At 45.5% G+C, this 12,931-nt stretch overlaps 1 protein-coding gene across 2 annotated transcripts in view; it reads right to left on the bottom strand.

Moving 5' to 3' along the window:
• Positions 1-12,931, bottom strand: part of CTDP1 (CTD phosphatase subunit 1) — a 185,856-nt gene that overhangs the window by 137,703 nt on the left and 35,222 nt on the right. For both annotated transcript variants that reach the window (XM_075921112.1, XM_075921111.1), the window contains 3 exons: positions 12,703-12,793; positions 7,864-8,030; positions 5,849-6,937 (listed from right to left, as the gene is read on the bottom strand). In XM_075921112.1, the coding sequence (XP_075777227.1) occupies positions 5,849-6,937; positions 7,864-8,030; positions 12,703-12,793 (1,347 nt within the window). The remainder of the gene's footprint in view (positions 1-5,848; positions 6,938-7,863; positions 8,031-12,702; positions 12,794-12,931) is intronic.

Raw genomic sequence — 12,931 nt, 5'->3', positions numbered from 1 at the left:
TTGGCCTGCCAAGCCTTTTAATCCATGCCACAGGCTACCCCTGTGACATGGAGCAAAACCACTGAAAGTGGCTAGCTGTTCCTGTGGCTCTCTGTGCTGCAGATGGGAAGGCGGGGGCTTTACACAGCGCAAAACCAATTGGCTTCTGGTCAAATGGAGCTGAAATATTTTGCTGGGGGGACAGTGGCAGTGTATGAAGGCTCCCCCTGCGGTGCAGAGAGTCAACCACATGAAAGAGCCAGCTGCTTTGAGCTGTCTGGGGCTGCTGACAGACAAGGAAGCCTGCCTGAGCATGCTGTTGACTGAGAGCTGCTTAGGTAAGTGCTTCCTGGACAGAGCCTGCCTCTGGCTCCCCATCCCCTCCAGAACCCCAACAGTCTCCCAAACACTGTACTCTCTTCACCCAAAGGTTCTAAAAGAACTCAGTTACAGAACTGTTAACTGTGGTACATAACAAATACTTGAATCAGCCTCTCTACCACATAACTGGGGGATAATGTAATGCCAATTTTTAAAAAAAGGCTCCAAAAGTGATACTGGAATTACATGCCAGTAAGCCTAACTTCAGTACCAGGCAAACTGGATGAAGCTACAGTAAAAAAACTGAATTAGACAGATAGATTAATACATCATATTGGAAAAGAACTGACAGCTTTTGTAAAGGGAAATTATGCCTCACCAATCTATTAGAGTTCTTGGAGGGAATTCAAAGGATACTGGGCTGGATGGATCATTGGTCTGATCCAGCAGGACTGTCCTTACGTTCTCTCTCATAAGCTTGTAAGTTTAAAGTCTTCGAAGACATGCAAAAAGATAGCATTAGAATTTGCAGTAAAAATTTGTAAGGGAGGTAAGTGAGATATTTCACTTGAGGTAAGTGAAATACTGAGAGCAAAGTAACGAAAACCACCAATGTAGTCAAAATAACTTTAGTTAGTTGGTTTTTAAATAATGTTATTGAGTAAGAGTCTGAGGATCTAGATACTCATCTGAAAAAATCAGATGAGGCTAAAAATATCCACTTGCTAGTGAAGAACAGAAGCTCTATTTGGTGAGTGTGGGGCCACAAGCCATCTATTTCTGCAGATGAAGTTTTCATATAAAATTAAGGCTGTCAAACAATTAACAAGATAAATCACAATTAAAAAGCAGTCAAAATTACTCTCGGTTTTAATTGCGCTGTTGAACAACAAACACTAATACAAATATTTTTAGGTACGAACAATAGCCCCGCAGAATAAGTTTCTATGCCTAGGTCTACAAATTAGATGATAATATACACAAGGATGTTTTCCAGAAAACTGAATCTTCAGTTCCCTTACTCTTCATCCGTACAGAACAGCAAAAAAATCCATGTCAGAATATGTATATTATTACTAAGCATATTAAGGATAGTCGATTCCCTCCACCCATCAGATAGAGGCAGCAAAGGGAAGGAAGAAGAGTACTTCAAAGTGGAAGCGCCTCATGGAGCTTACCCTGGGCTCCATGTGGTGCTGCCCCTTTCAAATGCTGTGGTTGCATTTCAAAGCAGAAGTGTCCAGTGAAGCTCACGGTCAGCTGGCGACTCCCTGGCTGACCCCGAGCTCCCTGCATCATTTCCACGGAACCTGGAGTCAACTGGGGAGTCCCCAGCTGATCCCAGATTATGTGCAGCACTGCTGCTTTGAAATGCCGAGCAAACAGCGCAGAACCATTCAAAGCACGTAGAGTCTGGGGTCCCCAGCTGACTCCAGGTTCTGTGGAAATGCCGTGCAAAGCTTGGGATCAATCCCCAGCTGATCCTGGTCACCACGCAGCATTTCCACAGAAACCAGGATCAGCTGGGGACTCCCCAGCTGATCCCAGGCTCCAGCGCAGCATTTCAAAGTGGCAGCGCAGCATGGACCCTGAGGTCAGCAGGGGATTCTGAGTCCCCTGGTGATCCCAGGCTCCATGAGGGTGCTTCTGCTTTGAAATGGGCAAAAGCCCCCACTGGGGATGCTTGTACATTTCAAAGCTGGCATGCTGCATGTAGCCCGGGGCCATTGGGAAGTCCCGCTGACTCTGGGTTTTATGCAGATGCTTCTGCTTTGAAATGCCCAAGGGTCCCCAGAGGCTCTTGTGCATTTCAAAGGGTAAGCACCCTAGTGGAGCCCGGAGTCAGCGGGACTTCCCACTGGCCCCAGACTGCACACAGACTTCCACATTCCTCCTTTGAAATATACAAGAGCCCTCACTGTGACATTTCAAAGGAAGAATGCGGAAATGCCTATCAACTAGTCAAGTAGTCAATGGAAATTCCATCGACTACTCAATTAGTACATTACTTGTTAGTTAACATCCTTAATTATTACAACACCAATAGATTCTCTCTCCACTCAAGTAATCTTTCAAAACTAGGTTTTCCTACTACAGTAGATTGAGATTTACTTTGCACCACCAGAGAAAAAGACAAGTACATATACAAAAATCAAGTTATACTATTTTCCTGTATTCTTTCTTTAATACTTGTTCAGTCAAACATACAAGCTTTATTTTCTCTTGCCCGAACTACTACTTATTCTGCAAGCACAAGTGTGTAATTATCTTGAGCGAAATTGTCATGGAATTATTTTGGTCATAAAGTCAAGATTATTGCCTTTATGCAAAAAACAAAACAGATTAGTGGCATTAGAGGCAAAGCCTCTTTGAAATGAGACATTTTATGATTTAGCATCAGGAATGGAAAGCCCTGAAGAAACACACAAGAGATTAGTTTAGTGATTTTTGTGACTACAATACCATTAAGTTCTTTACATTTCCAATGGAATGCAATTCACATTTTGTGAATAATTCTTAGCTGATAGAACTGCATTGACATCAGCACAATTCCCAGAATAAGATCTGCTCAAGAGCAACTGCAGCAGAGCCTGAGGAATCATAAAATACTGTGACTCAACCTTTCAAAATGTGCATCAAACACATTCACAAAATGATACTTATATGAATGCACAATCCCAACTAGTACACCTGCAGGCTTGGGGATCCCAACTCTACTCAATCTAAAACTGTTCCCAATGTGGACACTTTGGCTACATCCTCACACTTCACTTGTATTGAAGCGTGATAACTAATGTTATCTATTTCATTGTAAAAGTCTAGTGGAGATTAGTGATGTGAATGGTTAACCAGTAAGCCTCACCCTTAACAGGCAAGGCTCACCTGTTCTGGTTAACTGGTGGGGCCTGAGCAGCGCCCCACCCACCATGGGACCACCATGGGCGGGAGGTGTTCCAGCCTGGTAGGCAGCCCCTGTTGGTGTCATGCCCAGGCCAGGTACTCCAGCCCAGCCATGATGGCCATTGTCCTCTGTGTGAGGAGGGAAGGTATCCTTTAAATCATTTAATGAGTAAAATGGGATTTTACATCCCTAGTGAAAATGAGGCTCAAGCAGCTTTTACCTCAATATAGCTAGCCAACATCAACACTACACACATCCACCCTGTCCACTGGGATACCTTACTTGGCTATGCCACAGTAAAAGCTACCTGTGCCTTGTCTCCACTAGGGTTTTACAATGAGATAGCTAATCTAAGGTCGTTATGCCACTCCAGTAACACTTCTTTTTTGGCAGTGAAGATGAGACTTCAATAATCTTTCATCCAGACAAAAAAAATAGTTTTTAAATCACTGAAATCAAGTTCAGAAAAAAAAATTGTCAGTGTGTGCCAAAAAATCAAAGCCTGGGGACCTGAAAATTACCATTATTTCAGTGCAGAACTCATGATCAATATGAAAAAAATATTTATTTTCAAGAAAAGACTACATTGGTTGGACTATTAAATTGGAAATTATATTATGAGCTTGAACTGAAGTTATAGATTTGGGTGGAAAAACCTTCATCACATTAACAAAAATACACTATGATATTTTTACACTGCAAGCCTTTAAAACAAAATATTTATTTCTTGCATATATTCTAATCTTATAAGAAACTTGTCAGGCTAGGAAAATAAACCAAAGTGACTGAAAAAACTAGACCAGTGGTCTCCACCTTTTTTAACCACAAGATTACTTTTTTCAATTTAAATGCACGTAAGATCTACCACCAACACAAACACCCTTGCCCTGCTTCCTTCCTGCCCCTTCTTTAAGGCCCTGTCTCTGCCTCACCCCTTCTTTGAGGCCTCACCCTGCTCACTCCATCCCACTTCCTCCCCACATCCTCACTTACTTTCATCAGGCTGGAATTGGGGTGCAGGTTCTGGTCTTGGGCCAAGGGGTTTGGCATATTGGAGGGGCTCCGGGCTTAGCCCAGGGTGGGAGATTGGGGTCCAGGGTGCAAACATTAGGAAGGAGTTTGGCTGCAGGGGAACTCACATATGGAGCAGGAGGTTGGGTGTAGGAGGCAGTTCAGGGCTGGGACAGGGGTTCAGGAAGCAGGCTCTGGCTAGGCACTGTTAACTGAGATGGCTTCTGAGTGGTGGAGCAGTGGGGTTAAAGTAGGCTTACTCCTGCCCTGACCCTGCACCACTCTTGAAAACTGCTGGCATATATAGCAGTGACTCCATGGTGCCATGTGCTGACCCTTATCTATAGGCACTGAGCCCACAGCTTCTACTGACCACGGTTCCCCGCTATTGATCAATGGGAGCTGCAGGAGTGGTGTTTGCAGGCAAGGACAGCATGTAGAGACCCCCTGCTCTGCCTTTCTCAAGGGCTGAAGAGACTTGCCAGCCACTTCCAGGAGCAGCAATTACCAGAAGGATAATTACTCCAGCCATGACAGGTTAAGCATTTGAGAACTCACTACTCAAAGAATTAAATTTAAGCATGAGAAATCAAAATTATGAAATGCACTGATCAGTCAAAAACCAAAAATAACACCCTCTGCAAGCAGCAAAAGTAACAACAACCCCACATGTATGTGTTCGGGAGGGAGATGAGAGTGAAGGATAGTGTGAGATTGTGAGAATGACAGAGACACAATGTGAGAGAGTGACAGATTTGCATTGCCAAGCTCCCTCCATCCCTTTCTCTCTGTGTGGCAACAGGGTACAGAAGTGAGGGGGGAAAGGAACATCAGTGCCCCCTCCGTCTCTCCCTCCCAGAGCCCGCATAGCAAGCAGGAGGCTCCCAGTGTTGCAGCTCCAGAATCAGCATGACAGTGTGTGCAAGGGCAACTGAAATGCCAGCACTTGATAGCTTCCTGGCCAAACTAGTCAAGATCACCTGCCAGTAGATCCTGATCTACTGGTTTGGTGACCACTGGACTAGACTCATGTTCTTTGCTTCTTCATTGTGTATAAAGAGGGACTAAAAGGCATGTTAGATTTATTTCTTAACCACATTAGGAATTCGGGTCTTGTCTAGCCTGGAAGACAAGGAAAAGCTGGGAATGAAGTGAAATGGCAGTATCACAAGAAGAGGAATGAAAGTTGGGCAAGTGAGACGAGAATTCTAAGTCAAGACTGGTTATCACTTATTTCATTTCAGTTACTCTAGTTTAAAATATACCTAATTATAGATCATCATCTTAGTTGAATAAGCAACACCTCTCCCCTTTCAAAGGTGAAAGCTAATACACTTCCATGTGACACACTCAAGACCAGGAAAGACCAGATAATTGTTTTAATTTTTTTTTTTTTTTTTTTTTTTAGAAAAACAAACAAGAGCTTAATGCTATGAAAGCAAAAAGGATACAAAGACCTTTTAAAATGATTTTCAGTAAATCTTTAAGCTATTCTCCATTATAATTTAAGCCAACATGAAAGACAGCAAATATATGAAGTCCTTTCAACTCTTCAGCCAACTTTTTGTATTACTGAAAATACTGTTTTCACTCATTATTTTATTAAGAGGAAACTGATAAATTTCACTTACTTACCTGCCCTTGCTGCAATCAGATGGGTTGGCTTGTTAGGATCATCAGCATTCAGTGCTAGGTTCTTTATAATTTTAGCTCCAAGTGCTGTAGCATGGTAATGTTCTCGGGTTCTTTCTATTGGGAAATTTGTTGGATAGAGTCCACTAAATATAATGGTAACATCTGCCAATACCTTGCTTTTCAATTCTGGTACTATTTTTCTTATGTCTGGAATTTCATGGATCTCCTTTTTCAGGTATTTATCATACTTGGTATAATAATCAGTGTGCACCCGAACAAGGATCTCTTCGAGGTATATTAAATGGTCATCCTCATCTGTGTCCTCTTCTTCCTCTTCTTCCATGCTCTGATCTAAAGATTCGCCCATTGTAATCCCAGACTGCTCACTATTCTGTGACTCTGTCTCTGCTTCTTTCTTGTCTGCACACCCATTTCCTAAATCACAAAGGCTGACCTGTTCACTTTCTTCTTGCATTTCAAGATCAACTGTCTTGCCATGAGCATATACACTTGGTGAAGTTGTTGCCTCCCCTGAATGGTTCATTTGACTATCCTTCCCCACACTCACATCAATGCAACATTCTTGCTGCAAATTATCATCTTGTACAGGCTGCTTTGATTTTTTCCAGCTTCTTTTACCCTCATTGTCACTATCTGAGGAAGAGGATGAGGACTTCCTAGCATCTAATCCATTGTCACTTTCACTATCACTAGATAATTCAAAGTCCAAGTCATTTGTTGCCTTGTCTTGGATCTGCTGCTTCTTTGTAACTGTCCGATTATCTAGTTCTGAAGAAATCTGAGACTCCTTAACATTTGTTGAATCATTAATGGTTGCAGCATTTGTTTTGTAATCAATGGTATCACTTACGGAGTCTCTATCATTTAATTTATCATTGGAATTCAATCCCCAGTTAGAAGTTTCACTGCTCATAAAGTTACTACCATTTGTAGTACACATTTCTTTTGTAGATTTCCCAAGCCCATTGCTTTGTTCATCCGCACATGTAACATTCTTCACTTCTTCAGAATCTTTTGTTGGTACCACTGGGGGATCAGATGTTTCAGTTGTTTTTGAAGAATGATTTACTGGAGAGAGACACACACACACACACACAAAAATAAAAGATGACATTTCCATTTTTTATCCTCCCAAGAGGAGGAGCTTTCAATTATGTTTCCAGAAACATCCTCCCTCTCTTCCACATATTAAATGATTTTGACCTATAATGAAACATGTCTATGTTAGGGATGTTAGATATAGCGTAATTGAATAGTCATGTAATTGTATGAAATCTTATTGGTTACACGACTATTTGATAGTCCCCAGGAGCCGGTCTGCGAGGGGAGCCAGTTTAAAAAAACATCTCCCTGTGCCGACCAGGTGCTCTGATAGAGGCAGCAGTGTAGAGTGACAGCAGCCCATATCTGTGGGGGTCCGAGCTCCACGTGGATAGAGGCTACTACCAGGGGGATGGAAAGGAGGCGAGGCTGCTGCGAAGCAGCCTCTTTCCACGGGGGCCTGATCTGGCTGCAGATAGAGGCTGGTGTCTGGCAGCAGCCACTGCCCATGGGGGGCCTGAGCTCTGCTATAAAATTCTCTATCCAATGCAAAATGGATGAGTTTGGTAGACACTGAAACTCCCACTATTAATTTGTCTCAGGCTATATCTACACTACACTGTTCTTCCAGAAAAAGCTATGCAAACTGCGAACCACAATTTGCGTAGCTTTTTCCACTTCTTTTTTTGGAAGAGGGTTTTCCAACATTTGGCACATCTACACTGGGCCAAAAGTCAGGAAAAACCCCTTTTTCGTAACATCCCTTCTTCCTCATAAAACGAGGTTTACAGGGATGCCGAAAAAGCGCATCTGCTCTTCTGAAAAAAAATTGGAACAGCAGACACATTCCCTGGGTGTGCAGAGTTTTTCCGGGATTTATAGCCTCAGGCAACACTTTGTTAGCATGGTTTTGGTTCGCTAGTAGCTACTGCTTATAAATAAATTGAAGTTACCCTTCTTTTTCATCTGAGCTTCCCTTGATCCAGGTGGTGCATTAATATCTCCTATGCCCTGAAAGTATACATATTTCTTTACAGTTATCAAATTGGGTGCAAACTTCCAAACATCCTCTCGATCATCAATAATGCACACCATGGAGTCACCACATGGGAAGAGATTTCTGAAAGAAAAAAAGTGGTTTGTTTTTATTTTCTATTAAAATTACTATTTAAAACATACTCTGGGTTGACTGTGTGTGTGTGCATGAATGCTAAACATGAATGATTTTTGAAAAATCAATGCATGAGTCTACTCATTTACCTATAACAGCTGGCATGCAATTTGCAGCGCTTCTTACTTGTTACTTTAGCAATAACCTTTCTGGATTTTTTTAAAAAAAGTTTTATGATCATTAGAAAGAATTTTCAAGTTAATTACAAAAAATCTTTAAAATATAAAAAAATAGCAATTACATTTTGTTTGTCCCTTTTAGTTCCAGTAGCAAAAAAGATGAGCCACCCAAAGTTTAAATTTTGGAATACATTGTGTATTACACCAAATTTCAATCTAGGTTCTTTTACCTAAATAAAACACATAATTTGGAAAAAAAACAGCGGGAGCAATCTCATATACAGGCAGTCCCCGACTTACGCGGATCCGACTTACGTCGGATCCGCACTTACGAACGGGGCTTTCTCGCCCCGGAGCTCGAGGTGGCGGATTGCTACATGCGAGCTCCGGGGCGAGAAAGCCCCGTTCGTAAGCTGCTCCGGTGCCCCTGGTCTGCTGGAGACCATCTCCACCAGACCAGGGGCACTGGGCGGGTTCCCGCGCTTCTGAGGCTTTGCCAGAGCAAAGCCTCAGAAGCGCAGGGAACCGCCGCTGCTGCCGCTTCAGTCCCGGTGCCTGTGGTCTGCTGGGGACGGTCCCCAGCAGACCAGGGACACGGGGAGCAGAGCCGCAACGGCAGCGGGGTCCTGCGCCTCTGAGACTTTGCCAGAGCAAAGCCTCAGAGGCGCAGCACCCCGCTGCCGCTGCGGCTCTGCTCCCCGTGTCCCTGTTCTGCTGGGGGGGAGGGCGCAGCTAGTGTGCCCCCCCCAGCAGACCAGGCTTTTGTTTTGGACCCTGGGGCAGAGCAGCTGGGGCGCTGCCGATTGGTCCTGCAGCGCCGCTCTGGGCACTACTGGACCAACCCGGCAGCACCCCAGCTGCTCTGCCCCAGGTCCTGATTGAGCCGCTGCTGGTCAGTTTCAGCAGCGGCTGAATCAGGACGCCTGGGACAGAGCAGATGGGGTGCTGCTGGGTTGGTCCAGTAGCACCGAGGAGCGGCGCTACTGGAGCAACCCAGCAGCACCCCAGCTGCTCTGCCCCAGGCGTCCCCAAGTCAGCTTCTGCTGAAACTGACCAGCGCTGACTACAGGAAGCCCGAGGCAGAGTTGCTCTGCTCCGGGCTTCCTGGAATCAGCTGCTGATCAGTTTCAGCAGCAGCTGACTTGGGGACGCCTGGGGTTCTTAAGTTGATTCTGTATGTAAGTCAGAACTGGCGGTCAGTTTCAGCAGCGGCTGAATCTGGACGCCAGTTCCGACTTACATACAGATTCAACTTAAGAACAAACCTACAGTCCCTATCTTGTACGTAACCCGGGGACTGCCTGTAGTAATTTGGTCTCATATTCATCCTCCAGAGATTATAGCTAAACAAAAAGTCTTATGGTACGTCTAAACTACATTCCTCTGTCAAAAGAGGAATGTAAATGAGGCAAATCAAAAGTGCAAATAAAGCACTGATTTAAATATCCCATGCTTCATTTGCATATTCATGCCCAAGCGCTTTTTCAAAAAAGGGTTTTTCGAAAGTGAAAGCCCAGTATAGATGCAGTTCTTTTGAAAAATACCCCTTTTTTGAAAGAACCACATCTAGACTGCACTTTCACTTTCAAAATACCCTTTTTCAAAAATGCGTTTGGGCGTGAATATGCAAATGAAGTAAAGGATATTTAAATCCGTGCTTCATTTGCAAATTCGATTTGCCTCATTTACATTCCTCTTTCAAAAGAGGAATGTAGTCCAGACATAGCCTTAGTATTTAATAGTCATAAACCTGAAAGGAGAATACTCCCAACAAATTCAAAACTATACCCAGGGTAAGAGAAAATATGCTTTGAGTTGATCAATCTTCCTTTTCACATAAGAATTCCAATATAGCTATTATTAAAATATCAGGTAATCCTATTTTTTTTTTTTAAAAACACAAGCTAAACAAAAAACCCCCCAAGATTTTCAAAAACTAAAGCCTAAAATATGGGTTAAGGAGCCTAATTTAAGCACTGATGTGTAATTTTCAAGAATGCTGATTATCAATGTAACTGTTCAGTGTTCAGCACTTTCAAAAGTCAGGCCATTTAAATACCTAAATACAGCTTTAGGAGTCTAGCTGAAGGCTATTATTTTGGAAAATCTTGGCCTAAATTTCAACAATATAAAAATGCACAAATACTATTATGAAATGAATCACAAGATGAAATAGGCCAGTTGCTTGCAAATCATGTCAGAAAAAAAAATGTAGGGCAGGCCTATATGACTACTTAAGTTATCTAACTAATGATTGCCCAGGAGTGACAAAGAGCTTCTCTTTCCCCTTAGTGATGAAAATTTCACACTGTGCACATCAGAGCTAGTTGGCAGGAGACACTCTCCTGCCGATGTAGCTTATGCATCTTGAGAAGGTGGAGTAATTATGCCATTGGCAGCTGCAGTGGTGTAGCACTGTGGGGCAGATTTTTCCTGAGTTGCAATTATCTGAAGGCATAAAACATCTGAAAAAGGAGATTATCAATGAATGTGAAACTCTAAATTATTTTGCTTGAACATTACAGGCTGCAAAGCTAACTGAAGTACCAAGTAAATGGAGCCTATAAGCATCAGCTATTACCACAGGCAGTCCCCGAGTTACGCGGATCCGACTTATGTCGGATCCGCAGTTACGAACGGGGTTTGCTGCCCCTCTCCCTGGTCTGCTGAGGACGCCGGCAGCGGGACAGCTGCGGCGCGTCTGGGCTGTCCGCTGCCCGCGGCTTTGCTCCACGTCTCCCCAGACTAGGGAGACGGGAGCAAAGCCTCTGAGGGTGCCGGCAGCGGGACAGCCGCAGCGCGTCTGGGCTGTCCGCTGCCCGCGTGCTCCCCAGCTTTGCTCCCCGTCTCCCTAGTCTGGGGAGACGTGGAGCAAAGCCGCGGAACACGTGGGCAGCGGACAGCCCAGACACGCCGCGGCTGTCCCACTGCCGGCGTGCTCCGCGGCTTTGCTCCGCTGGAGACCAACAGACCAGGGAGATGGGGAGCAAAGCGGAGCAAAGCCACAGAACATGTGGGCAGTGGACAGCCCAGACGAGCCGCGGCTGTCCCGCTGCCGGCGTGCTCCGCGGCTTTGCTCCGCTTTGCTTCCCATCTCCCTGGTCTGCTGGAGACCAGCAGACCAGGGAGACGCGGAGCAAAGACGCGGAGCACGTGGGCAGCAGGACAGCCGCGGCACGTCTGGGCTGTCCCGCTGCCCCCATGCTCCGCGGCTTTGCTCCAGACACCTGTGGTACAGCAGCTGGGGCGCTGCCGGTTGGTCTCGTAGCGCTGCTCTGGGCGCTACTGGACCAACCCGGCAGTACCCCAGCTGCTCTGCCCCAGGCGTCCTGATTCAGCCACTGCTGGTCAGTTTCAGCAGTGGCTGAATCAGGACGCCTGGGGCAGAGCAGCTTGGGTGCTGCTGGGTTGGTCCAGTAGCGCCGAGGAGCGGCGCTACTGGAGCAACCCAGCAGCACCCAAGCTGCTCTGCCCCAGGCGTCCCCAAGTCAGCCGCTGCTGAAACTGACCAGCGCTGACTACAGGAAGCCCGAGGCAGAGTTGCTTTGCCCCGGGCTTCCTGGAATCAGCCGCTGATCAGTTTCAGCAGCAGCTGACTTGGGGACGCCTGGGGTTCTTAAGTTGAATCTGTATGTAAGAACTGGTGTCCAGATTCAGCCTGTTGAAACTGATCAGCGGCTGATTCCAGGAAGCCCGGGGCAGAGCAACTCTGCCTCGGGCTCTCTGTAGTCAGCCGCTGGTCAGTTTCAGCAGCGGCTGAATCTGGATGCCAGTTCCGACTTACATACAGATTCAACTTAAGAACAAACCTACAGTCCCTATCTGGTACGTAATCCGGGGACTGCCTGTACTCAGTTTTATTTTACTCTGTAAAGATGTAGATTTATGGGATACAGGAGACAGAGACAATGTTTCCATTTAATACAGATTGTACCTCTCTTAACCAGGACTCTCTGGTACAGCAACATCCACAGTCCAGCAGGACCAAGGATGTTCCTGGACCACAGAGTGGGTATAGGAAAATCAGGCTGGGGCAGGAGCGGAAGCCCCGTATAGGGGAGAGGGAGGAAGCAGAGGACCAGCAGTGAGTTCCAGCTCCTCTGGCTGGACAGCAGCAAGGGGCTGGCAGCGGCAAAGCTCCAGCCCCACTGCAGAGCTTGGGGGCCAGCAGCAACAGCTGCAAAGCTCCACCTCAGCTGCAGAGCTTGGGGACTGGCAGCGACAGTCGTGGAGCTCCAGCCCCGGCTCAGGGGCAGTGGCAATAGATGCAAAACTTCAGCCCTGGCGGCAGCCCTGGAGCTCCAGCTTAGGGAGAGCCATGCCTTCACAGGCAGCAGCGTGGCAGCAGAGGCCATTATGGGAAGGATCTCCTCTGGTTCGGCAAATCCCCTTGTTCAGGACCCATCAGGTCCGGAAGGTGCCGGATGAGGGAGGCACAACCTGTACTTATGATCCCAACACACTGCCTTCATTTCCTGTCCTGCATAATTCCTCATACATACCTAAGATTCCCAGTTTTAGAAAATGGATCAATACATTCATCTCTTGACAGTATCCGATGTGAAAAAAGTTTCTTTTCAGGGTCCAAAAATCCTTTTGAAAGAAGAGTTTGAAGTTAATATTTATTCATTACAACAGTTCCTCCCTGTTAACATTCTACATAATTTGATTTATTACAGCATAAGCTTTGGTGGGTAAAACCCATTTCATCAATGGAACTGGATATTGGTG

Source organism: Pelodiscus sinensis, chromosome 2, assembly GCF_049634645.1.
Source record: "Pelodiscus sinensis isolate JC-2024 chromosome 2, ASM4963464v1, whole genome shotgun sequence".
NCBI lineage: Eukaryota > Metazoa > Chordata > Testudines > Trionychidae > Pelodiscus > Pelodiscus sinensis.
The sequence above is the reverse complement of the archived record's forward strand: the minus strand, read 5'-3'. Positions and strand labels throughout refer to the sequence as shown.